Raw genomic sequence first — 25,333 nt, forward strand, 5'->3', positions numbered from 1 at the left:
GTGCCCGAACCCTCTTACCATTAACCTTTACAAATGCCCACAGATGGTTATTCAAGGGGTCCTCTGGGCTAGGGCCCATACATTGGGACAACAGCGAATAAGGTTCCACGCTGTTGCATTGCATGGGCTCATCATTTAGTGGGCAGATTTTTGCTGTGTGGCCCCTCTCATGACAATTTACACATTTAGGTACATAGTCTGTGTCCCACTTAGAGCCTTTTCCCGGCTCCCCATGTTGGCTATTGCCCTTAGTGTGCGAACCACTGTTGCTGGTGCTGCGTGAAGGTGGTCGCCGCTCTTCAGCGCCCCTTAACCCCGGTACCCTTTTACCGTCTCTGGAAGAGTCCTGGAACCTCGGGTAGTGGGGTTGCTCCACGACTGTGGGTTGCGGGTGCTCTTCTGCTGCATTGTACCTTTCTACGAGGGCCACAAGCTCATCCGCATTGTGGGGGTCACTCCGACTGACCCAACGGCGTAAGGCAGAGGGAAGTTTCCTCAAGAACTGGTCCATGACCAACCGTTCCACGATGTGGCTGGCTGAGTTGATCTCGGGTTGTAGCCACTTCCGGGCGAGGTGGATGAGGTCATACATCTGGCTTCGGGTGGCTTTATCCATCGTGAAGGACCATGCGTGAAACCTTTGGGCGCGAACAGCCGTGGTTACGCCGAGGCGGGCGAGGATCTCGAACTTCAATTTTGCATAGACGTTAGCTTCGGCTGGCTCTAGATCAAAGTAAGCCTTCTGGGGTTCGCCGCTTAGGAAGGGTGCGATTAGACCAGCCCACTCAGCTTCTGGCCATCCCTCTCTCTGTGCCGTGCGTTCAAACGTGAGAAGATAGGCTTCCACATCATCCGAGGGTCCCATCTTCTGAAGGTAGTGGCTTGCCCTGGTCATTTTTGGAACTGGGGCTGCCGCTGCCAGTGGAAGGTTACTGATAGTCCCCCTCAGGATCTCGAGTTCCTGCTGTAAGCCCTGAGCGAACCGCTGTTGCTCCTCTCTCAGCAAGCGGTTTGTCTCTTGCTGGTTTGCATTCGCGTTTTGCAGGGCTTCATTCGTCTGTTGCTGGTTTGCATTCGCCTGTTGCTGGTTGGCATTAATCTCTTGCTGGGCTATTAGCAGCTGTTGCAGGGCTGCATTCGTCTGCTGCTGGTTTGCATTAGTTTCTTGCTGGGCTATTAACAGCTGTTGCTGGGTTTCATTCACGTCTTTCTGGGCAGCGACATTGCGTACCAGCGCACCCACCACGTCTTCCATCTTCTTTGCAGAGGATGAAAAAACTTTTTTTTTTTTTTTTTTTTTCAAAGTTCTTCAACCCGCAGACCCCCTAGTGCTCTGCCCGCATTCTCCACCATATGTGACAAACGGCTTACTCCGGGGCTCCGTCGTTTGTCCGGGACTGTTTAGAACACGGTCTTTTAGGGTAGGTTAAATGATGAGGCGTCACGTACTGTTCCTTTAAACAGGCTATGCCTGGTTTATTCAGTCCCAGGCACTGAGACTGCCACAGTGCATACAACAGAAAACAGATCAAAACAAAAGCTGCTCACCTGAGCGATAACTTAACTTAGATATCCCTGACTCAGGGTTGGAAGTGGCTTTTCCACTTCCAACATCAAAACACGGTACTTTTGCAGTCTTACACAAATGAACAGAAAGATTGAACCTGTTTGGGGAAGAGGCTTCTCCCCTCTGTAGTTCAGCAGCCTTCCAGCCTCCTGGCTCTTGTGGGGAGACCAGAGCAAACAGGAAATCAGTCTTTCATACCTGATTCCTAATTAGCATGACAGGTGACAGAAATCAGGCAGCAGACAAACTCTGGTCTGGATCTCTCATCCCTCAGTTCCAGCGCTTGCCAAACTGTGGGATGGAGTGTATGTATTATAAGGCTGCACTCCCAGGCCAAACAGGATAGAAACTGTCTAGTATCCTGGGAGCCCTATATACGGAATTTATTACCATCCCCTGGTTTCTGTCACAATATATATATCAGAAAATAGCCGTGTTAGTCCAGTTGCGATAGTGCAGAATAAATGAGTTCTTCAGTATTAGGTGATACCTTTTTTATTGGACTAACAATTTATGTCATAGGACAAGCTTTCGAGAGTTCTCCTCTCTTCTTCAGGTCAAGCGATACTGATATACAAAGGATTCAATGGCTAATACAGTGTAGAGAGAGGGAAAAAACAACAACAGATATTTACTGTAGATAAGGTAGGGTGTTAAGTGTTTGAAGCCAGGGGACAGTGTCAAAGAAAGGTGGGGAGGGGAGAGAAAGTGTGGCTAAGAATAGAGGCAAGCAGGATAATTACAAACAATTTTGATAGGGTGTGAGACTCATACCAAACAAGGTATCATACACAGCCAGGCTATAAGATATCACCGCATATGCTCTGACACTGAAGACAGAAACATGCATCTCACAACCCTGACCGAATCGTTCAGACAGAAGGGATACAAACCAAAGACCATTGCCAAAACTATTACATCTGCACTAAAAGCCCCACGAGAACACCTGCTACAATACAGACAGAAAGAACCTACCACACGCATACCACTAGTGACCACATACAACCCTACCCTAGAGGGTATACGAAAAATAATCAAAGATCTGCAACCCATGCTAACAGAGGATGCGACATTAAAAGAAATCTTTCCCAAACCTCCCATTCTTGCATTCCGGCAACCACCAAACCTCAAACAGAAATTAGTCAGCAGAAAACTTCACAACAATTTTAAAGACATGGATAATGGCACAAAACCGTGCAGCAACAAACGCTGCAAACTCTGCAAACACATTTGCCAAGATCCCACAGCCAGTCACAACCATAGAACATTCAATGTTAAAGGATCATACAGCTGCACATCCAGAAATATAGTGTATATGATTCAGTGCAACAAATGTGACCAAGGCTGCGACATTGGGGAAACCAGCCAAAAACTACAAGGAAGAATGAATATGCACAGACACTCTATACTCCATCACGAAGAAGGAAGATACTGCTCACCTGTGGGGCATCACTTCTCACAACCAGATCATTCCATAAATGATTTAAAAATCAAAATCCTCAATGGAATGTTTAAAAGCACCCAAGAACGGAAAACATTTGAACTCAGAATGATAAGACTCTTTGACACCAAAACCAAAGGACTTAATGCGGACATGGGTTTTCTCACACCCTATCAAAATTGTTTGTAATTATCCTGCTTGCCTCTGTTCTTAGCCACACTTTCTCTCCCCCCCAGCATCCCTTCCCCTCCCCACCTTTCTTTGACACTGTCCCCTGGCTTCAAACACCTTACCTTATCTACAGTAAATATCTGTTGTTTTTTTTCCTCTCTCTACACTGTATTAGCCATTGAATCCTTTGTATATCAGTATTGCTTGACCTGAAGAAGAGAGGAGAACTCTCGAAAGCTTGTCCTATGACATAAATTGTTAGTCCAATAAAAAAGGTTTCACCTAATACTGAAGAACTCATTTATTCTGCACTATATATATATATATATATATATATATATATATATATATATATATAGATCCCTTACTAGTGTATAGTGTACAGTATGGTGTTATAAACACTATCAGTGATACAGTAGTATAGCATGTACATAGTTACATAGAGCAGTAGACATCACAATATAAGTACATAACTAAAGGGATCAGTACCCTCTAAATTATTGCTGTAAGTGCAGATATAATTGGCACCTTGAAAGGGTTCTTTACAGTAAGGGCAGTTAAAATGTGGAATTCATTAACCATGGAGACTGATGGCAGATACAAGAGATATGTTCAAAAAAAGGTTGGGCGTCTTTTTAGAAAGGAAAGGTATACTGGGATATACCAAATAAGTAAACAAGGGAAGGATGTTCATCAAGGGAGAAATCTGATTGCCAATTCTTGGAGTCAGGAAGGAGTTTATTTCCCCCTTATGAGACATCATTGGATGATATGTCACTGGGGTTTTTTGTTTGCCTTCTTCTGGAATATACTGTAAATACAAATATAGGATAAAGCAGGGGTACGCAAACGTTTTTGTCTGCCCCCTACCTGCTGCTGCCCCCCCTTACCTTGATGTTGTGTTGTCAAATGACCCAGCAGCGGCATTTTACTCCGCGTTGCCATGGCGACGCGTTAATAGACACCGCCGTAGACAAGGTAAGGGATATACAGAGGCCTTGTGCACTCCGCTGACATTTAAATGTTGTGGGGAAGACCGCGGGTCCTCTGTTTGCGCCACGCTGTGCCGCCCCCCAGAAAATGTTGTGTAACCCCCTGGGATTAAGTATCTGTCGTCTAAATTTAGCATAGTTTGAACTTGATGGACGTGTGTAACTATAAAAATCCCTGCAAACTCAAAACCCAAATCCCTGAGTTATCACACACAAAACCAGTTATTCCTGTTCCAATCCGTTATATGTATTGAAGCAAATTCAGTCAATCTCACATGTATGTTACATTTCACCAATTTACAAAATACAGTTCCCAATCACAACTTAATTTGTAATAACATATTTTAGAGCTATAGGATAAGAATGTGGAATGAATCTGTAACAGCTCAGCCACACAGCCAGGTCACTCACTATCACACATTTATATATATTTTTTACATCTTTTGAGGATAATTTACAATATCAATTGTGATTAAATAACACAGAGAAGGGAGCTGTGTTATGGTCATGAGTGACATAGAAATGAGAGCCACTAACCCATAATTAACAGCTCCTGTGAACTGTAATTGAGGCCCATTACTCACCCCCTCCTGCTTTAGCATTATCTTTCGTATTTGGATAGAGGCAAAAAAACTGAAAGCTCGCCTGAGCTCAGATTTATTTCATGCAATTTAGATGCAAATTACAAGCTAATATGCTTTTGTTCCTTTCAATTAGTTTACAATTCATTAACATTTCTCGGTGTGTTAAAATCACACTCTAGGTAATTTTTTCTCCCTTTATTTGGCTCACGTTATAAGAACATTTTCTACATTATTGTTTTGTTCAATGTTCTACATTGTATTGATGTAGTTAATGTCATTGTCTTATAACTTGAAAGATTCCTGCCCAGACTGTCACATTTATATGATTTTCCTATGTCTGACTGGCAATTCTGGTTCATTACTTGGCTTCTCAACTCACTTGAACATTCCCCATTAATGCAGCAACAACATGGATTTTGCAGCCATCTGAGTTTGTTACAGTGAATTACTGTAGCTGAGTCAGTCCATGCTCTGAACTACTTTGAATTCAGTTAGGAAAAAATAGATAGTGCAAGGATTAAAAGATGTTCAATATGTTCTTGGTCTCTACCTAATTTTCATAATACAATCTGAGTGAACAATGTCGTTTTTCATGCAGAACATCACCATGCTGCCAAAGCTCGAATGGAAACATTTAAGTATAAAATGTATTTTCCTTATATGCATACATCATTAATAATGTGCCACACTATACGGCAGGACTATACCATGTGGGTTTGAGGCAATAGACTAACAGTTTATACACACTGATACAAAAGTTAGCGGAAGTCCAGGCGGGCGATTCTTTTTTTTACATAGGATTGAAGCAGGGGGTCTCTGGAGCTGAACTCCATTCATTTCAGCTCCGGGGACCCCCTCTTCCCTAGATAGATACCACCATATGGGATTCCAGTAGCCACTCCGCTCGGCTAGCAGGGTTCACGTAATGGCGGAGTTTCAAAGCTCCTGCGAGCCAATAGGAAGCCATAACGTCATGCGGTTCGGCTTCCCATTGGCCTGTGTGAGACGGGAGCTTTAAACCCCAGCTATCCCAGCTGGAGCTGCTACCGGCACCCCATACGAAGGTCTATCTAGAAGCAGGAGGTCCTCAGAACTGAAATGAATGGGGTTCTGCTCCAGAGACCCCCAGCTTCAAACCTATGTAAAAAAAAAAACCATTTGCAAAAATGAATCGCCTTTTCAATTGCTGGTTTAAGCTAGCCCCTTATCCAATGACCTTACAGTCCCATGGAAGGATAGTGGAAACACAAAATGTTTATGTAAACGCTGATGCTGCTGGTGATGGTCATGATTGCTTGTTCTCATATCTGCAGCTGGGGTAGGAGTAGTGGTGTATAAATAGTAGATTTGTTAACATGGTACACGTTGTGTGAATAAATATGAATGAGAGAAGACTGTGCACAACAAGTCATATCCACATCTCCCTCCACCCACAAATGTATTACCTCATTTGTTATGGGTATTGGAACAGATGAAGATAAGCAAGATGTAGACCATCCTTAGATTCTGGTCAGCATTACAGCACACTCGGGGTATATACAGTACATGGACGATAGCTATGTAAACAATAAAAAATTTTTAATGTATACATTTTCTGTCACCTTATTAGTGTACATTGGTTTTCATTAACATACAGAACAGAGAAGAAGGCCATACATTTTACCAGGTATTAGATGGGGACCTCAGTGGGTTATTGTGTCAGAATATATATGTGTATATGTATGTGTGTGTGTGTGTATATATATATATTATATATGTATATATTGCCATTGTTTGAAATGACAAAATCAAGTAAGTCTGATTCCAATATGTGAGGCATATATCAAGACCAACAAGTATATACACATATATATATATACAGTGTTCGACAAACCTATACATTTGCTCGCCCCGGGCGAGTGGCTTTAACCCCCGGGCGAGTAAATATTGGCCCAAGCAGCACACGTTTGGTACTAGGTGGCAAGTAGATTTTTTTGTGTGGCGAGTAGATTTTTTGGTGATTTGTCAACCACTATATACAGTTAAACCCCGTTATAACGCGGGTCTCGGGGTCCACCCCGAGACCACAGCGTTACTAACGGGGTCGCGAGAAAAAAAAATGGCCGCCGCCATATTCATCCCGCGGGACAGGAGATGGGAGCGGGCATGTCCCTCCGCTCCCCGCTTCCCCCTGTCACCGCGGGACAGGCCGCGGGGCAGGAGATGGGAGCGGGGATGTCCCTCCTGTCCCCGCATCCCCCTGTCACCGCGGGACAGGCCGCGGGGCAGGAGATGGGAGCGGGGATGTCCCTCCTGTCCCCGCTTCCCCCTGTCACCGCGGGACAGGCCGCGGGGCAGGAGATGGGAGCGGGGATGTCCCTCCTGTCCCCGCTTCCCCCTGTCACCGCGGGACAGGCCGCGGGGCAGGAGATGGGAGCGGGGATGTCCCTCCTGTCCCCGCTTCCCCCTGTCACCGCGGGACAGGCCGCGGGGCAGGAGATGGGAGCGGGGATGTCCCTCAGGTCGCCGCTTACCTCAGATCCCGCTGCCTGCATGGAGGTGGTAGCGGGGGGTTTCTTCTCCCCACCGCTGTCCCTGGCACTCCCGCTGCCTGCGCGGGAGGAGGGGGGGAGCGGGTGGTGGTGCTGGTCGCGGCCTTTCCTCTGCTCCGACCCCACCCCCCGTCTGTGTAGAGTGAGAGAGTGTGTGTGTGTATGTATATATGGGAGAGAAAGTGTATGTGTGTATATGGGTATGTGTGTGTAAGTGTGTGTAAGTGTGTGTGAGTGTCTAAGTGTGTGTAAGTGTGTGTGAGTGTCTGTGAGTGTGCGTGAGTGTGCGTGGGTGTGCGTGAGTGTGCGTGAGTGTCTGTGAGTGTCTGTGAGTGTGTGTGAGTGTGTGTGCAGTGTGTCAGTGTGTGCAGTGTGAGCAATGAGGAGTGTGTGTGCAGTGTACAGTGTGTGTGCAGTGTGTCAGTGTGTGCAGTGTGAGCAATGAGCAGTGTGTGTGCAGTGTGTGTCAGTGTGTGCAGTGTGAGCAATGAGGAGTGTGTGTGCAGTGTACAGTGTGTGTGCAGTGTGTCAGTGTGTGCAGTGTGAGCAATGAGCAGTGTGTGTGCAGTGTGTCAGTGTGTGCAGTGTGAGCAATGAGCAGTGTGTGTGCAGTGTGCAGTGTGTGTGCAGTGTCAGTGTGTGCAGTGTGTGTGCAGTGTGCAGTGTGTGTGCAGTGTGAGCAATGAGCAGTGTGTGTGCAGTGTGCAGTGTGTGTGCAGTGTGTCCAATGAGCAGTGTGTGTGCAGTGTGCAGTGTGTGTGCAGTGTGTCAGTGTGTGCAGTGTGAGCAATGAGCAGTGTGTGTGCAGTGTGCAGTGTGTGTGCAGTGTGTCAGTGTGTGCAGTGTGAGCAATGAGCAGTGTGTGTGCAGTGTGAGCAATGAGCAGTGTGTGTGCAGTGTGTGTGCAGTGTGTGCGCAGTGTGTGTGCAGTGTGTGTGCAGTGTGTGTGCAGTGTGTGCAGTGTGAGCAATGAGCAGTGTGTGTGCAGTGTGCAGTGTGTGTGCAGTGTGCAGTGTGTGTGTGCAGTGTGGCAGTGTGAGCAATGAGCAGTGTGTGTGCAGTGAGTGTGTGCAGTGTGAGCAATGAGCAGTGTGTGTGCAGTGAGTGTGTGCAGTGTGCAAAAAAAAATGAGAATTTTTTTTTTTTTTTAATTTTTTTTTTTTTTTTTTTTTTAAACGGGAGCCACGGGAAAACCGCGTTATAACCGAATCGCGGTATAACGAGGCGCGTTATAACAGGGTTTAGCTGTATATATATATATATATGTATATACTTGTTGGTCTTGATATATGCCTCACATATTGGAATCAGACTTACTTGATTTTGTCATTTCAAACAATGGCAAAAAGAAACATTTGGCCGTGCTACTGTATATCTTTATTTGCTCCACGTTCTTTGACAGGCAAATGGCATTGTACAATCATGTGTTGGAGAGAAGTGTTATTAGTATTGTGATTAATGTCTATTCAGAATACACACAGAGCTTTGAATTTTAGTTTTCCATGCACTAAAGAAAAGGTTAAAATCCATTTAGCCATTTTGGATGAATCATTATTCTGATAAATTATGTGAACTAAAGATTACATAAAATAGCTGCAATATTTTAAATCCGGATTAACTACAACAATGCTATACAGTACTTCATCCAGGTCTGAGTTTGAAGCCCAGTGAGAAAACAGGTTTATATATAATAATAATAAAAAAATACTGCTGATGTCTTATGCATTTAATATTATGTTTTTTTTTATTTTTCTGAAAGATTGGTTGTGACCGGAGTAAACACCTTGTGGATATTTGTGGTGAAAAGAAATTTGAGGCGTGTGTGTGTGATGCTTTATCAGTACCTGTCCAGACTGGCTCGTTTGATGCATGTATCTCTGTAGCTGTGATCCACCATTTTTCCACAGAAGTAAGTATAATAATTTCATTTTCGGAGTGCCTTTCTAACCTGTATCCTATTAGTACACTGTTTTCCTTATTCTTAAATGTCTTAGCACCTGCAATGTAATAAACCTGTGGAATAAAGATTAGAAATGTTAAAGTAGTAATCCCATTTTTTTTTTACTGAGTCGTAACCAGGTATCTCCTTGGAGCTCTACCATGCTTTTCATACCTCTACGAACCCCCGTCCCGACATATTGTATTAACCTCTCTGTATGAAAGTATAATCAAAGATAGCAAAAAGTGAGAAGTGAATCTCTAGATGGTGCTTCTAAATCCAGGTATGCATAATGTTGGCAATATAGCCAGGGAGTCCAGGGTATAACCAATATGAAAATGCAAAATAGGTGACAGGGTATATAGCTCACCATATAAAGCCTAACATGGACAGATAGAGTTAAACCACCCTCAAAATGACAGCAGAAAAAAGCCCATATATAAAAGGACTCTCAATGTTGTCACTACAGAGAGGGATGGTCTACTGAACCATTGGCTGGAGCCATGCAAATACCCTATAGTCACAATAGCAAAATAATCCAATGATAAGGGTAAATAACTCACATTCAGAAACCCCTTCTGCTCCGTTGAAAGCGTGCATCCGTCCAATGAGGTAGTTCAAATATAAGAAAAAAGCTGGTAGAGCACTGCGGAAAAAATAGGGCTGGAGGCTAATTGATGAAAAATAAAAATGCTTTAATAAAGATGCATGGTAGCAATAACTACAGAAAAAGGTCCTCTGACGCGTTTCACGCCGTAGTGGCGCATTATCAAAGAGTGACCCGTGTCCCTATTCCTCTGGCTTATATGCCAGTCTAATGAGGAAGTGGTTTCGCGCCAAAATCAGTCAGAAAGATTCTGACTGATGCTGAGTCCCCGTATGTAACTACGGTGGCCTCATAGGGTAGAAACACCTCCGCATAGAATGGACAAAGCAGGAAGTACAACAAAAAAACATATAGGAACCCGGATATAGACCGGCAATACAAGCAATATGACAAAAAATAATACAATACAACTCAAAAATAATAGAAGAGTAAAGAGATAGATTAAAAGCATAAAAAAGAAAAAAAGGAAATCAATAATATTTAGAAAAAATGATTAAACTACATTAACTCATGAATCATAAATCGGAACACAAAAAGACCCATCCATAAACCCACCCCTCATAATAATGTCTATAGCCTTACGAAGATATACATAATAATAATAATAAATACTATACTAAGTGTAAAAAAAGAGATAATCTAAATCTAAGGCTAAGGAACAATATAATATTAAAAATGTAATATAACAAAATAATAAATGTGTACAAATGTGACATTTGAACAGAAATATTAAGAGGTGTATATATTATTATTCAAATCCAATACCTATACAACATAATAGATCCAAAAGTGTTCAATTAATGAATAATCATAAATAAACACAAAAGCAAAATATATAAATATTTAAAGTTATTGTAGAAAAATATATATAGATCAGAAATATATACATAATACTAATATATAATAGAATAGAATTAAACTGAGAAGCCCCTGAAAAACAAAATTATAAAAAATTCAAATGATTAATAACCAAAAAATAAATATAAAGACATTTTTAACTCAAGGATAACCTAAGAAAGTAAATTGATTTTATAAAAAATGAATTAATTCCCAATCTTGATTAATCCCATTAGGGTATAAGGAATCCATACTAAAGATCCAGAACATCTCTCGTCTATTGACCATGTTCAATCTATCACCACCCCAAATGGGTGGGGGAACATGCTCAATAGCCGAAAATTAGAAGTTCTGGATACCCCCCTGTGGGCAATGTGCAAAATTACGTGATACTGGATGCGTGGTTGTACGTTTTTTTATAGCTCTGACCCATTAGACTGTAAAAGCTACAGGCCCATCTCGCTTATTAATACGGACATAAAAATCTATGCTAAATTGATTGCCAATAGATTAAGTCAGATCCTACCTAGACTGATACACCCAGATCAAGTCGGCTTCATTAAAGATAGACAAGCGGGAGACAACATCCGACGAATCATTGATCTGCTAGAAATAGCCAAGTCACAAAAAGTACAAATTATGGTGTTAAGTCTAGATGCAGAAAAAGTCTTTGATAGGATCGACTGGGCATACCTAAAAGCCACGCTTGGAGCATTTGGTTTCGAGAACAAATTAATATCAGCTATTATGGCTCTATATGCTGGCCCGACAGCTAAAGTTATCCACCAAGGCTTCCCTTTAGACCTATTTAAGAGACAGGGCTGTCCCCTCTCACCCCTACTCTTCGCCATGTGTATGGAGCCTCTAGCGGCACAAGTGAGAGATAATCCGGATATTTCCAGACTTAAAATAGACGATCAAGCCCACAAAATAGCCCTATATGCAGACGATGTACTAATGGTCTTGTCAAAACCACTCATCTCTCTCCCTAATCTTTTCAGCTTGTTGGATAGGTTCAACAAAATTTCAGGGTTCAAAATAAATCAATCAAAATCAGAGGCCTTGAACGTCACCATACCAAAACCAGACGAAAAACTCTCTAGCAGACTGGTCCCGAAGATCTCCCATACTGGGATCCATGATATTTCATGGTCAGATCATGCGCCTATAGAGCTAAGGTGCACCCAGCTAATCCTAGACAGACCTAGAGCAAATTGTAAGCTTAATGAATCCCTCTTGAAAAACCCAGAAACCGCCCAGTTAGTAGCCAAAGAAATAGATCAATACTTTAAGCTAAACAAAGGATCAGTGAACTCCTATCTATCCCTTTGGGAGGCTCACAAAGCTACGCTAAGGGGCGTACTAATTAGTATTGCTTCAAGAAGAAAAAAAGAACGAGAGGCTAAAATAGGGTTACTACAATCCAAATTAAAGCCCTTGCGGACAACCATAAGCAGTCCAATAACCCCAGCTTACTCAAACCAATAAAAGACACCAAAATAGAATTAAACCTACTATTAACTTCCCAGGCTGATATTTCCCTGAATTGGTCAAAGAGGAAATTTTTCAATAAGGCAAACAAGCCAGATACTATGCTCGCTAACAAACTGAGACACAGACCCCCTAATTATAGTATACAAGCCATTAGAAGATCCTCGGGTTCCATATCCGGAAATCAGACTGTAATTGTAGAAGAATTTAAAGCATTTTACGAGAAATTATATAATGGGGATAAAATAGTACATAATCAGAATACAGAATGAGCTCGCAAGTCCTTTCTTACAAGCTCAAAGCTGCCAAGGCTGACAGAGGAGGAGAGAGAGCGACTGAGTTGTGACTTTTCCATGGAAGAACTAACCTTAGTTGTTAAAAATTTAAAGACCTCGAAGGCCCCGGGACCGGACAGCTTTTCGGGTCTATATTATAAAAAATATAGTAAATCCCTGGCCCCATACCTGCTTAACATGTTTAATGCGGTGTTGGCAGGAGAACCCTTCCCGGAACACATGCTCCAAGCGTCAATCTCCATAAATCAAAAACCATTTTTAACATGGTTCCCTATAGGCTTAAGCTTGCTGCATGGTCACAGCTTTGCGCACAGCCAGGGTTTAGGTGCATACCCAGAAAACCACCCACCGACAGCTATTTCGACCTTAATGGGTCTCATCAGTGTGGGGTTTATTAACTGGGTATGCAAAGAAGCTAAAGGATGGGCCAACCATAATACTGAGTTAAGTTATGGTGAGTAAAAAAAGTGACAAAAACTCTCCACAGCAAAGCAAATATGCAAATGTAAATACAACGGTATGCTCATCTGCATGTCTTAGGCAAGTCTGCAACCCCGCCTTTCCCCATTATCACCCAGCACACAGCACTTCCACTGCAGCAATATATATATATATACTGTAGTGCCGACGATTATTTCACACATTTCTGCAGACAGACTAATGGCCCATCGGATTAACAGCGGGGGTCCCTGGCAGTCCCATTCAAACTGAATGGGACTGCCAGGAACCCCTGCTGTGTTAATCCGATGGGCCATTAGTCTCTGCAGAAATGTGTGAAATGTTGCAGCATGTACCTGGGTCTTGTTGGTGATAAACCCAGATTTTCCAAGGCAAGTTTAAGGCAAGTGCTAGAATACTCGTCGGTGCACCTGTATATATAGATATAGATAGATATACATTTTTAAAAAAAGGAAAGCTTGGGGGGGAAACCCTAGTTTAAGGCTGCCCCATCTTCTCCAGTGCTGTGGGGGAACAGCAAAGCATTGCTCTGCATTGAAAAGTATATTATTTTTTCAATGTAGGTAGATATTTTAAGGGAATGCTAAGAGAATTGTAGCTACTTGGCATAAACACACTCACTCTCACACACACTCGCGTGCACACATACATTCTCTCGCACACGCACTTTTTCAATCTCAATTTTGTTATTCCAAAATGTTTCTTTTATTTAGAGAAAAACGTTAAATAACGAGGCTTTAAAATCTACCTTTTTTAAAGGGAAGAAGATTGGCGGCAATAAGGGAATTAGCCCGTCTCCTACGATCAGGAGGACAAGCACTTATTTACGTCTGGGCAATGGAGCAAGAATATAAGAAAAAGAAATCAAAGTACCTTAAAGAAAACAAAAGTGATAAAGAACAGAAACTGCCCAACAACAGAGCGGGCCGTATAAATCAAGAAGGCAATGCCACCCTGCCTATTCACACGAACAGAACGGCGTTTGATTCGCAAGACCTACTAGTTCCTTGGCATCTTAAGAAAACAAGTCACACTACAGATATTGGGACATCAAAACCTCTGTTAAGGAAAGAACAGCAAGGGCCCTGCTCTGTGCATCACCGCTATTATCATGTGTTCTGTGAAGGAGAACTGGAAGCACTGTGCAGCAAACTGGATAACATTACAATCCAACAAAGCTACCATGACCAAGGCAACTGGTGTGTGATTTTCGAGAAGTCATAAAATACCTGACGATTCGGAGATTTGCAGCAGCTGTGAAATACTTTGCAGCTGAGTGATCCACATTTTAACAATGTAACTCTAAATTATAAATAAAGACATGGATCAATGTGTTCCAGAAATTGTAGATGTACTACACTATCTATACATATAAATATATTTATTTAGCACCATCCATGGTAGGTGGCATAATGTAAGTGAATAAATGGAGGCTTTTTGATGTTCAAAATATAACTTACATTTACTTTATACAGTGTACTTCGCACCAATGTCTTTGCTTTGATGGTCTGATTTTTTTTTTGGAGCTTGGTTACTATATATAGACTTATAAGACCAATGATCAACTAGGGTCTGGGGTTTTACAGCAGGTAAGGTGGGCCAAGTGGTTCTTATCTGCTGTCGTAGTCTATATTTACAGTATATAACACATGGGGCCACATGTATCAAGTGCCAATATGGCCCATCGCACCCTTTTTGGCTTTATCTCCCATTCAAGTCAATGGGCGTTAACGCTGGAACGGGCGAGATAACCAGTACCGGCCCTTGATGCATGTGCCCATAGTCACAATATAGAAAAAAGATTCATGTGTTAGCATTTCACTTTGCAATCTCACTTTAGGGACATTGTTATAGTAACATTTACTTCTGTGTCCAACGATACATATACAATGCTATAATAAAATCAATCACGACAGTAGCATTTCCTAAGACAGTGTGTGTGCTTGGTATGTACTTGTGCACTGCTCTTTTATTTTTCTCAGCTCATTACTTTAGCTACGCAGCTTGTTATCACACAACCAGCTGCTAAGCAACTCCTATTTTTCTCTTTACTACAAAATGAGACTTCACTAGCGACTACACTTCATTTGTGATCATCACTGTGGGGTCTTCGAAGCCCTGGAGGTGTCACATGTACTGTAACTAAAATGGCATTTAGAACCTGCAAGTCAGGTCATCGCCATCAAACCTTCACTTTTGAGGTCAGACTCTAGGTATCAAAGTGCACTGAGCTCTTTTTTATAAATGAAAATGCAGGCGCTTAACCAGCTGTGTGACTATCTATATATTCGAAAACTCAACCCCCACGCTCAGTCAATTAGGTAGAGGGGACAGCGTATCAATGAAGTAAGAACAAGCATCATAAAGAAATGTATTTCACCAATTATAGCTTTTTAGTAGATATAAAAAAAATACAGCCACACATTTATTCTGTAACCCACTCAGCTGTCTCCTTTTATCAGCATTTCATGTTGCTATAGTTCCTCTTGCAACCTTTCTATCTCGTACAACTGACAATATTAAAAGCGCAGTTCCCCATGCAGAGGATTTTTTTTTTTAAATAAAGATTTCTTTATCATATTGGACAAAATACCTTTTTTTTATATATATATATATATATATATATATATATATATATATATATATATATATATATATATATATATATATGTTGAGACCCAAACCAAAATTAACATGGCTGCAAAATGACACATTTTTGGATGTTCGAACTTTTGCAAAATTGCTGAATTTATCAAAAAATACAAGCCAATTGTCAAAGTTTGCCAGAAAATATATATATTTTTTAATTCGTACACAATCCAGATCCTGAAATGGGAAGAGACATATTTAGTAGAGGGGTCCATTTATTTATATGCATCCATCGCTTATACATGTGGAGGAAGCTGTGAACACACCTGGGAAATAAGTTAATTAGAATAAGCAAAATGCATTCAAATTGTTTAAATTAGTATATTTTTTGTATTGACAGGTATTTTTCCACGTACCTCTCTTACTCTCCCTGTCTGGATGGTGTGCAAATGTTCAACAAGAGTTTATCTGGAAATTCGACAATTTCTGTAAAACTTGTTTAAAAGTTCAATTGAACGTTTTGTGAATTTTCAAACTTATTTAAAAAAAAAATGTGTGGGAATAGAATTTCTGTAAATTTGGCCATTTCTACAGTAGCAAATATATTTATTAGAATAGCCACTGAAAGCATTGGGTGCTCCAAATGTTCCTACCATTGTTTCTTCTGGAGACTCCAAATGTTCCTACCATTGTTTATTCTGCAGATGGAACAATTATGGATGTGGGAAGGGATACGATACACCAAAATGTTTTGCCTTACTTGGGACTGTACTCAATATGCTCTAAAGTGACAAATCGCACCGTTCCAGGCCAAAAACTCCCATTGACTTCAATGGGTGTTTGTCAGATAATGGCCCGAGCAGTTTTGAGTATAGTGAATTACCTCCTCAGTATGGGGCAAGAGGAGGTATGGATATGGCCAGGATAGAGCAACCTCCACAGTGTGGGGAAAGAGGAGGTACAGGTATGGCCAGGATAGAGGTACCCCCTCAATTTTGAGAAGAGGTATGGGTATGGCCAGGATAAAGGTACCCCCCTCAGTGTGGGGAAGAGGCGGTATAGGTATTTCCAGGATAGAGGTACCCCTACAGTATGGGGGAAGAGGAGGTACGGGCATGGCCAGGCTAGAGGTACCCCCTCAGTGTGAGGAAGAGGCAGGCTCCTAGTCATAGAATCCTCTGCATACAATTTATTGGTGTGCATCAATTGTTATTTTTACAGTGCCATCGTAACTACCTTTAATCTGCTTTCACTGGTGTTTTGTTATTGCTTCTAAAAAATGTTTGTTTTGGTTTTGCTAGAAGTCGATTTGGTTTTGCAATTTTAAAAAAGAATGGGAAAAAGCACTCCAAATAAGCAAGAGTTTATTTTTACAAAATTTGATAGTACCTTTTTAAACTTCGAACTGTAGTGTTTTTTTGTTTGTGAACTGGGATGTTTGCATGGTTTCTTAACTGCCCCCACATCCCAAAAAAGAACAACAAAACATGAACCATTCTTGTGTTTTGGCACAAATTTGGCTCAGATTCTAGGATTTCACACCTGCCCAGCCTTAGCAGAAAGTAGAAAAATAACCAGTACTTGTAACACATTTACTACAGGATCACAGGTTTTATGCAGCAAATGATGGGATATCTTGGTACCGACAGGTTCTCGGTTAAGTGAAAAAAACAAGTTGTTCTAAAGAAGAAATGATACTTTTATTGACAAACTGGTGTGTATTGTACAAGCTCTTCCAGAGCCACTCAGGTTGGGTACATGAGTCTTAACTGCAGAAGGCTGAATTGATCTATTATACATTTATAACATACTGTTCTCAGATGTCTAAATTGACTTTGCTTTTTACACTTCCAAACTCAATGTAATCTTTTGTAATTCCCTGCTAAAGCCTGCTGACATAACTTGTCATTCTTACTCAGATGGAATCCTGCAGAGAAGAAAAGGGATGCAGAAAATACATTTGAATGACCTCTGCAGAGAATGATTACAAACTAAAGATTGGAGCCGTGCTGTTAGGAGTGCTCATAATCTGTACAACACACTGCCCTATTTAACAGGCTTTCCCCTTACCTACAGTGGAACAATGAAATTCCTCAGCTATACAATACGGCCAGGTTTCCTCCAATTGCATAGAAGTTCATTAGGAGAACTCCTATTTAAACATACCCGTATAGGCAATGTATGTTCTATCAATATTTACATCATTTTTAATATCTACAACAAAACAGCACCAGTCACTCCTAATCACAAATATTTTCATTTGACCAGAACCCAGAGCACACATGCATCAATATCACCCCTGAGAGCCTCTCATTTTCAGGATTAAAAATACTTTACTGATGTTGCTTTTTGAAGTGAAACTTTTTTGCTGGCACCTACAGAGTTTTGATAGGAAAAAACCCTTGTGTTGTAACAAAATTCCATGACGGAAGTGACGTCACTGCTGGGAGAAGAGGCCATCAGTGACGTCGGGGGAGGGAGAGGAAAGACACTGACTGACAAACACACACACTCCCTCACACACAGAAATACAATTTCTGTGACAAAACTGACAAAAGACGAAGTTTCATTTAAAATGAACGTGCTCGGCACGCACACACTTTTATTGGTTAAATTATAAATTCTTGGAGGATCCCCCCTGCTTTATCATTAAACCCAAGCTTAGAAGTCGTCACTTCTATTCAGCATTTAGAAATGTATGTGTGTGAAGTACGGAGGGATATCATTAACCAAATCAACAGGGTTTTGTATGTAACAAATGCGGTTCAGTTACAGGCACTGGTGTTCGTACTTGCAGATATTAATAAATAGACCTCATGGTATCTGTTTCATTTTCTAGCTGTGGTGCTATACTGGGTATAAGAAATACCACGTTAGAAAGCAGAGATCAATGTGTGACTTTTGTTGTTTTACGTTGAATGTCAGAGTAAATGGCACGGTCTTATTACATGCAGATATATTCATGCAGCTACCACATGATACTGCCATGAATTACAAACAAAAATGCACTCGCCACTTCTCTGACTTGAGGAAAGAAAACACAGGGTTGATTTGTGTCGGACTACTGCAGGTTTCTTCACAATCGAATATCGAGTCACAAAATCGATACAATGTGTTGATTAAAGCTTAAAAATAGAAACCAAATTAAAGAAAGTGTTAAAAATACCAAAACTGCAGCAAATGTTGATTGTGGTTCATGTGTATTGAATAAATCAGTTCCTCTTACTACCAATATTCTGGTTATTTGGAGCTGCTACAATGTTATGGTCATTGATTCTTTATCACGTTTGCCCTCCACCCATTTGTAAGATGCACATTCTGTTGTGTTACAGAAACCAGTCTGATTGGTAAGAAATTGTTTGCTTAATAGGAGCAGTTTGAGCCAGGAGTCAATTACAGGTCACAGCACTAGCCCCATTACATTTTGGATCATCCAAAGATAGGCTGTTTCTCAGGCTGAAATGTTACATTTTTCTGAAGTAACCAGCATTTTTATTCGGATGAATGAGCTCTCTTCTGTTATAAAATGTTAATTTGTTTCAGGAAGAGTAGAATAAAGTGTTAGCATCGCTTATGTGTTATTGGCATTGGAAAAAAAAAAGGCAGAAAAGTTTAGATTAAAAGAAAGTAATTGAAAGGCTTATTCATTTTAAAATAGAGTAGATACGTTGGTGGCTGCTCCAGCTCAGAAACTGGGTAAATTCTCACAGTGGATAAGTCCATAAATGAGTATGGGGGGCAAATAAAGCTGCTTGACTACCACAAATATTGGTCAATAATGCACAAACCCCTTGAACACATAAACATCCCCATAAAAGGGTTAAGGTACAAATATAAGGGCTATTGCCCATTACCTGCCCTTGGGGGTATCCTGATGATCCAATAATAGGTAGTGTTCCAAGGCGTGCAATCCTGAAGTGAAAACAATTGATAGTAGATGAAGCAAAGAAGCACAGCCACCAACGAAGATCCTTGTAGAAGAATAATACAGGGCAACTCCAGAATAAAAATGAAGGGTATTTATTGTATAGGCTCACAGGAAGATGAAAAACACAAATGCACCAACACGTTTCATCCCGTGGGACTTTCTCAAGGTGTCAGTCACCTTGAGAAAGTCCCACGGGACGAAACTCGTTGGTGCGTTTGTGTTTTTCATCTTCCCGTGAGCCTATACAATAAATACCCTTCATTTTTATTCTGGAGTTGCCCTGTTCTTGTCAGGAGCCAGGTGCCTCGTTTTCAAGTATGTCCTGGGCACAGAGTTATAAAAATACATGGTTACATTAAAAGAACAAAGGTTATACAGTCAATTCACAGGCATTTCATGGACAGATAAAGTTGGAAAATTGGGTACAAGGGATAAAGGGGCTGGGGAGTTTCAGATTGAAATAGAGCAGCTTTAACATCACGTTAACATCACCAAACATCAGCGAACGGCTCACACCCTTTAGCTGTCCTTCGGCTGCGCCAAACGCTGTCCTTTGGGGCAACACAAATGTACACTGGGAGTGTTGATATTCAATGCAGCTGTGAACACAAATTGGGTGGTGTTGATGTTCCACAAAGTAAGGGGCAATGTTGTAAGAAAAGGTAAAGTGGCTGCTCATTGTGGAACATAGTATGCCTCAGGGTGTAGTTTCGCTTAAAACAAGTCATGGAACTGTGCTGGATTAAAGGAAATCTCTACGTTTATTAAATATTGGGATAAAGATCTTTGTACAGCTCAACCCCGTTATAGCGCGTTCCGTTACAATACGAATCCGCTGATAACGCAATGGGAGCGTGGCTCCCAATAATATACAGTACCATGATGCAGATCTCCTCCCATGTCATTTTCTAGCCTCACCTGTGCCCTACTGGGGTGACCAGGGCTTGTCATGTCCCAGGTCTGCACCCCCCTCCTCCTTGGCTCCGACGTCAAATAACGTCACGGGGTCATGTGACGTCACGTTGCCATGGCAACGCAACGTCGTGACCCCTACAGCGTCATTTGATGCCGGTTACCATGGTGCAACTTTCGCAAAAAAATTTGGGTACGGTATCCGCATATAACGCAATGAGATTCTTTGGACCACAAACGCTGCAAAATAACGGGGTTGAGCTGTAATAGTTTTTTTTTTATACATTTACTTTAAAAAGTAAGTGGAATTGCAATGTTGTAAACAGAAATGTAGTGGCATTTTGGAATTCTCTACCACGCACAATCAGACTCTCCCCTAATAATATATATTATTATATATTTATATATATAGTGGCTCAGTGAGTAATGACACTGACTGACTGAGTTTGAAGCAGGGGAACCTGGTTCAATTCCCGGTGTCTGCTCCTTGTGACCTTTGGCAAGTCACTTTATCTGACTGTGCCTCAGGGACCAAAAACATTGATTGTAAGCTCCACGGGACAGGGACCTGTGCCTGCAAAATGTCTCTGTAAAGTGCTACGTAAAACTAGCAGTGCTATACAAGAACATGTTATTATTATAATATACATATATAGTTAAAAGTTCCTTATAGACACACTTTTTTTTAGGAGACCTATCCTCACTCCTCTCTTCTACTTTCATCCAAAACCGCAGATTCAGAGGCCTGACGTTGATAGCCAAACCCTTGCTAAGAAACCAACACTATTCATTGTGTCTTTACTCCCCTCCTTCTTGATTGTAAGCTCCTTGGTGCAGGGACCTCCTGGCTTTTGTCCGTTTATCTTATCATATATGTACTCGCTTGTCAATGTTATTGTCCTCCCTACCACATTGTGAAGGAAACTGCCCTGCCAATTGGAAAAAATGGCTGAGGGCCTTGTGACTGGATACACACACACAGCACCACACTGCTGCAGACTCCCCGGGAAGCTTTGGCACCACGTCCTAGCACTGTTATCTTTGATCTGATGAACGTACAGGCCCGGGAAAACGAAGGAAATGAAACGAAACACAAGCCAGGTTTCAAATTCCTTTGTCTCCGTTTATTAAGCATAGGGTAAAGATTTTTATACAGAAAAAAAGAAAGGTTTGGTTAGAGGTGTACCGTAGGTGTAACCTGGGTGTTTTAGATTAGAGGCGTGATTTAGGTGCAGGACATATTAGTGGCGTAATTCTCCCAAAACAGGCACTGTCTAAATACATAGCCTATTCATTGTCTATGTTATCAAAGAACCTTGAATTTCTCTAGCAACTATGTTAGATGAGTTTGCCTCTCTCAGAGAACCAGTCTATTGTTTACTGACTAAAACAGCAGGAAGCTCACAACACAAAAAGTATCTTAGCAAGGAAAGAGGAAATGTAATTTGGCAGAAGCTGAATACATTAGAAATTATATTTCAGCAAAAGGCTGACTACATAATCTTAGTAGGCCATTACAGACCAAATGGATGGGTTAACACAAATGCAGATCTTGGCCTTACCTACTGTCCCTAACACTTGTCAATGTTATTGTCCTCCCTACCACATTGTACTGTGGCATAGGTTGACACCATGCAAATAAAATATGATAATACTCCTTGGTTGAGATTAGTCCTAAACATTGATTAGACCAGGCCTGCACAACTTGTTAAGTGAGAAGGGCCCAACTGCTCCAAGGAAAAAGATTTGGGCTGCACGGGTAAAATCATCATCATATCTCCTCCAGCACCTCTCATCATCATCATCATTCTCATTTATCTCCCCCAGCACCCTTCATCATCATCCTCATATATCTCTCCCAGCACCCCTCATCATCAACCTTTTCGAGACTCCCCATCTATCTCTAATACCCCCATGTCTCCCCCTCCACATCAAACACACAATACCCCTCTGCACACCACACACCCCTGTACCACACATCACTCTCCCCCCTGCATTTCACATCACTCTCCCCCTCTGCACCTCGCATCTCTCCCCCCCTGCACCTCACATCACCCTTCCTACACCTCAAATCACCCCCTGCACCTCAAATCACCCCCCTGCACCTCAAATCACCTCCCCCCCCGATATGCTTACCTTGGTTTGCCCCAGTTGCCGGAGGAGGAGGCGGCGGCAGAGCAAGCAGAACTGTACGCACGCGCTCGCTCTAGCAAGCAGCAGGCAGGCAAGTGCCTCACTGCTAGAGTGCGCTCCTACCATGCATTCCTGAGAGCGGGCTCGTGGGGAAGGTGGAGGGCAGACTCGGGGGGGGGGGAAGAGGGGGAAAGCCGCCACAGGCCGCACAGTGAGTGCGGGCAGACCGTGTGTTGTGCAGGCCTGGATTAGAGGAAAGGATCTCTAACTGCCTCTGACACTAACATGCTGTGTGATTCAGATAAATGCAGACTATGTCCTTCTCACCACCGCATCCAGAAACCAAAAATGTTAAGAAATAGGTGAGGGGGGGGGGAGGGCATGCAGATTAAAGAACCTAATCATTCTTCTGCTGGTGTGACTTGTGCAGTACTGTAGCTGACTGCACTTATGCCTGTGAAGTGCAAATGCAAAGTGTTTTGGAAGTAAGAGGTGCTATATAAATCTAAAATATTGTAATGCCATATTGAAACAAAAGGAATGTAGTGAGAACATTTCCTTCTAGGAAGTGTGAGCTTATTACAGTGGGGTGTGATGAGCTCCCTTTGTGAACTGGCACATACAAGTCTGGCTTAATTGCATTCCTACAGCTGTGACGGAAAACAATACAAATACCTGTGATTGCCATTCACTTGTGTAATGTGCTCATTAGCTGTTCAGTGACAGGCGTCCTAGAAGACAGAATAGATGACTATTCTTTGCAACAATAGATCTCTTAATATTCCAAACATATCAGGGCTTGATCAGTGATTGAATCCGTCACCCGGAAATCTCATTAAATTTTTAACTAATCCATGAAATATTATGTGGCCTAGGCCATCATCACCCATTATTAACCAGGATGTCGTTTAGGTTTTCATACTATCATACAAATAATAGAAAACAGCAATATCTCTAGGCAAATATTTTGAGAATAAAGCTGTGTTAACATTAGCTCATATTACATCTGGTTCCTTTTCTTCACATTGTACAATTGAGCAATTCAAGGATTTTTGGCTGGAAACTGAGATAAAACACCATGTGCACAGACAAAGGACATTTACACTTAATACATCACTTTTATGGCTGCCTCGAAATCTCTTCCACACAATCAATAAATAATGCCTTTGCCTCTAAGAGACTCTTTATTCCACATGAGATCACTCGCTGCTTTTTCCCACTAGATGTGTCTGACAGAAACCTCGGAGAAAAAGAAAATAAACAGTGACGTATGGGGAACCATACACAAGCTCATAGTGTCCCCACGATGGAGATGAGATAGAACCATGGAAAATGAGAGCAGATCGGTATCATTTTGCCCACTTTGTCTGCTGTTACTTCATACTTCCTGTAAAACCTTTGACTCTGTGTTTATACAGTATACTGTCTGTATATTTAAAAGAAAAATTATGGTGCATGGAGTAGTATCTTCTCTGCCTTTGAAGTGGGTTCATTCCTAGTGCCAATTCCTTGTAACCTTAAACGATACACTGCCCACAATACAGTGGTACATAAGAACAAATACTATTATTATTTAAGGGTGTTTTGTCTAATAAGCATTTAAAATTACTTCACTGACATTTCCCATTCTTGTCTCAACCTCCAATTATGATCATTTGTTCTGGAATTTATTTCTCAGAAGAAAATATCGTTTTTCTTATCCTTTAAAAAAAAAATGTTGTTAAAACAAGGAACCTGAGGCGTTTCCTGCTGTAGCTGACACTTCATCAGACTCTTTGATGAAGTGCCAGCTACGGCGGGAAACGCATAAAAGGTGCAACGTTGCTGACTGCAAGAAAGGATACGAACCCGCAAGGCATAGGTGGGGAGTAGTACACCAACCTTGGCCTGGGATCAGAGGCCTGAGATGCAGGGGTAGTCAAGTCTAATACTTAGGTCGAGGCAAGCGACAGGCAGGGATAGTCAAGTCCAATTCCGAGGTCGAGGCAGGCAGGAGTGGTCAGGTCAAGCACAAGAAGGTAATCACAGCGGCAATGACAGAGTCCAAGCAGAACAAGGTACAGAGTACTTTGCACGAGCACTGACAGGGAGCAACTGCCTGCTATTTAAAGGCCAGAAGCAGCTGCTGGTAATGAGGGCCAAAGAGATGCTGACTTCCTGTCAGGAAGTGAGGAGCAGGAATTGCCAGGAAGCAAGATGGCCACGGTAGCTTCAGTGAGGGTGAGAGGTCACTTCCTGTCAGCAGCCATCTTATGTAACCGGACAGATCCCTTATAAAAGGTTCCTTGTTTTAACATTTTTTGAGGCATTATGCCTCAATAAACCTTTTTGATATTTGTTGATACCTTGCCTCCAGTTCTCCTTATTGCAGTGCTCCTCCTTCTCCCCTCTTCGATTGTTACTCTCTTCTCAAGAAAGAAGCAGGCCAGGAGGAAGAGACGGATTTACCCGCAGTTACGGGTTTGTGAGTTATCTCATGTTGTCATTTACATTGACTGTTGAAGACTTGCTGAAATCTATCAGGTTGGATATTATCGCTTCCCTACCAGTCACTGGGGTTTCATTCAGTGATCGGGTTTACCGGTGGGGCCACTGTCATTCCCCTTTATCTGTTTGTTCCCATTCCTGGACTATGTCATTTGGATTATTTACATACTTCCTGTAGCAGCTTCAGTCTGTTTACGGAGTCTCTTCATCTCTTTGCTTCAAAGGGTTATTTAGTTGTATCTCCCCAAGACCAAGGTTATATTAAATACAGTTGATAGTAGATGAAGCAAAGAAGCACAGCCACCAACGAAGATCCTTGTAGAAGAATAATACTGTCACACTGTGCCCACCACAAACTAGACGAGACCC

The 25,333-nt window shown here is 41.8% G+C and overlaps 1 protein-coding gene across 4 annotated transcripts in view; it reads left to right on the top strand.

The window, feature by feature from the left end:
- Window positions 1-14,258, top strand: part of ALKBH8 (alkB homolog 8, tRNA methyltransferase) — a 77,785-nt gene extending 63,527 nt beyond the window's left edge. For all 4 annotated transcript variants that reach the window (XM_075592372.1, XM_075592375.1, XM_075592373.1 and 1 more), the window contains exons 11-12: window positions 9,046-9,195; window positions 13,675-14,258. In XM_075592372.1, the coding sequence (XP_075448487.1) occupies window positions 9,046-9,195; window positions 13,675-14,139 (615 nt within the window). In that variant the 3' untranslated portion in view covers window positions 14,140-14,258. The remainder of the gene's footprint in view (window positions 1-9,045; window positions 9,196-13,674) is intronic.
- Window positions 14,259-25,333: the final 11,075 nt, after the last annotated feature.

Source organism: Ascaphus truei, chromosome 3, assembly GCF_040206685.1.
Source record: "Ascaphus truei isolate aAscTru1 chromosome 3, aAscTru1.hap1, whole genome shotgun sequence".
Classification (NCBI taxonomy): Eukaryota; Metazoa; Chordata; class Amphibia; order Anura; family Ascaphidae; genus Ascaphus; species Ascaphus truei.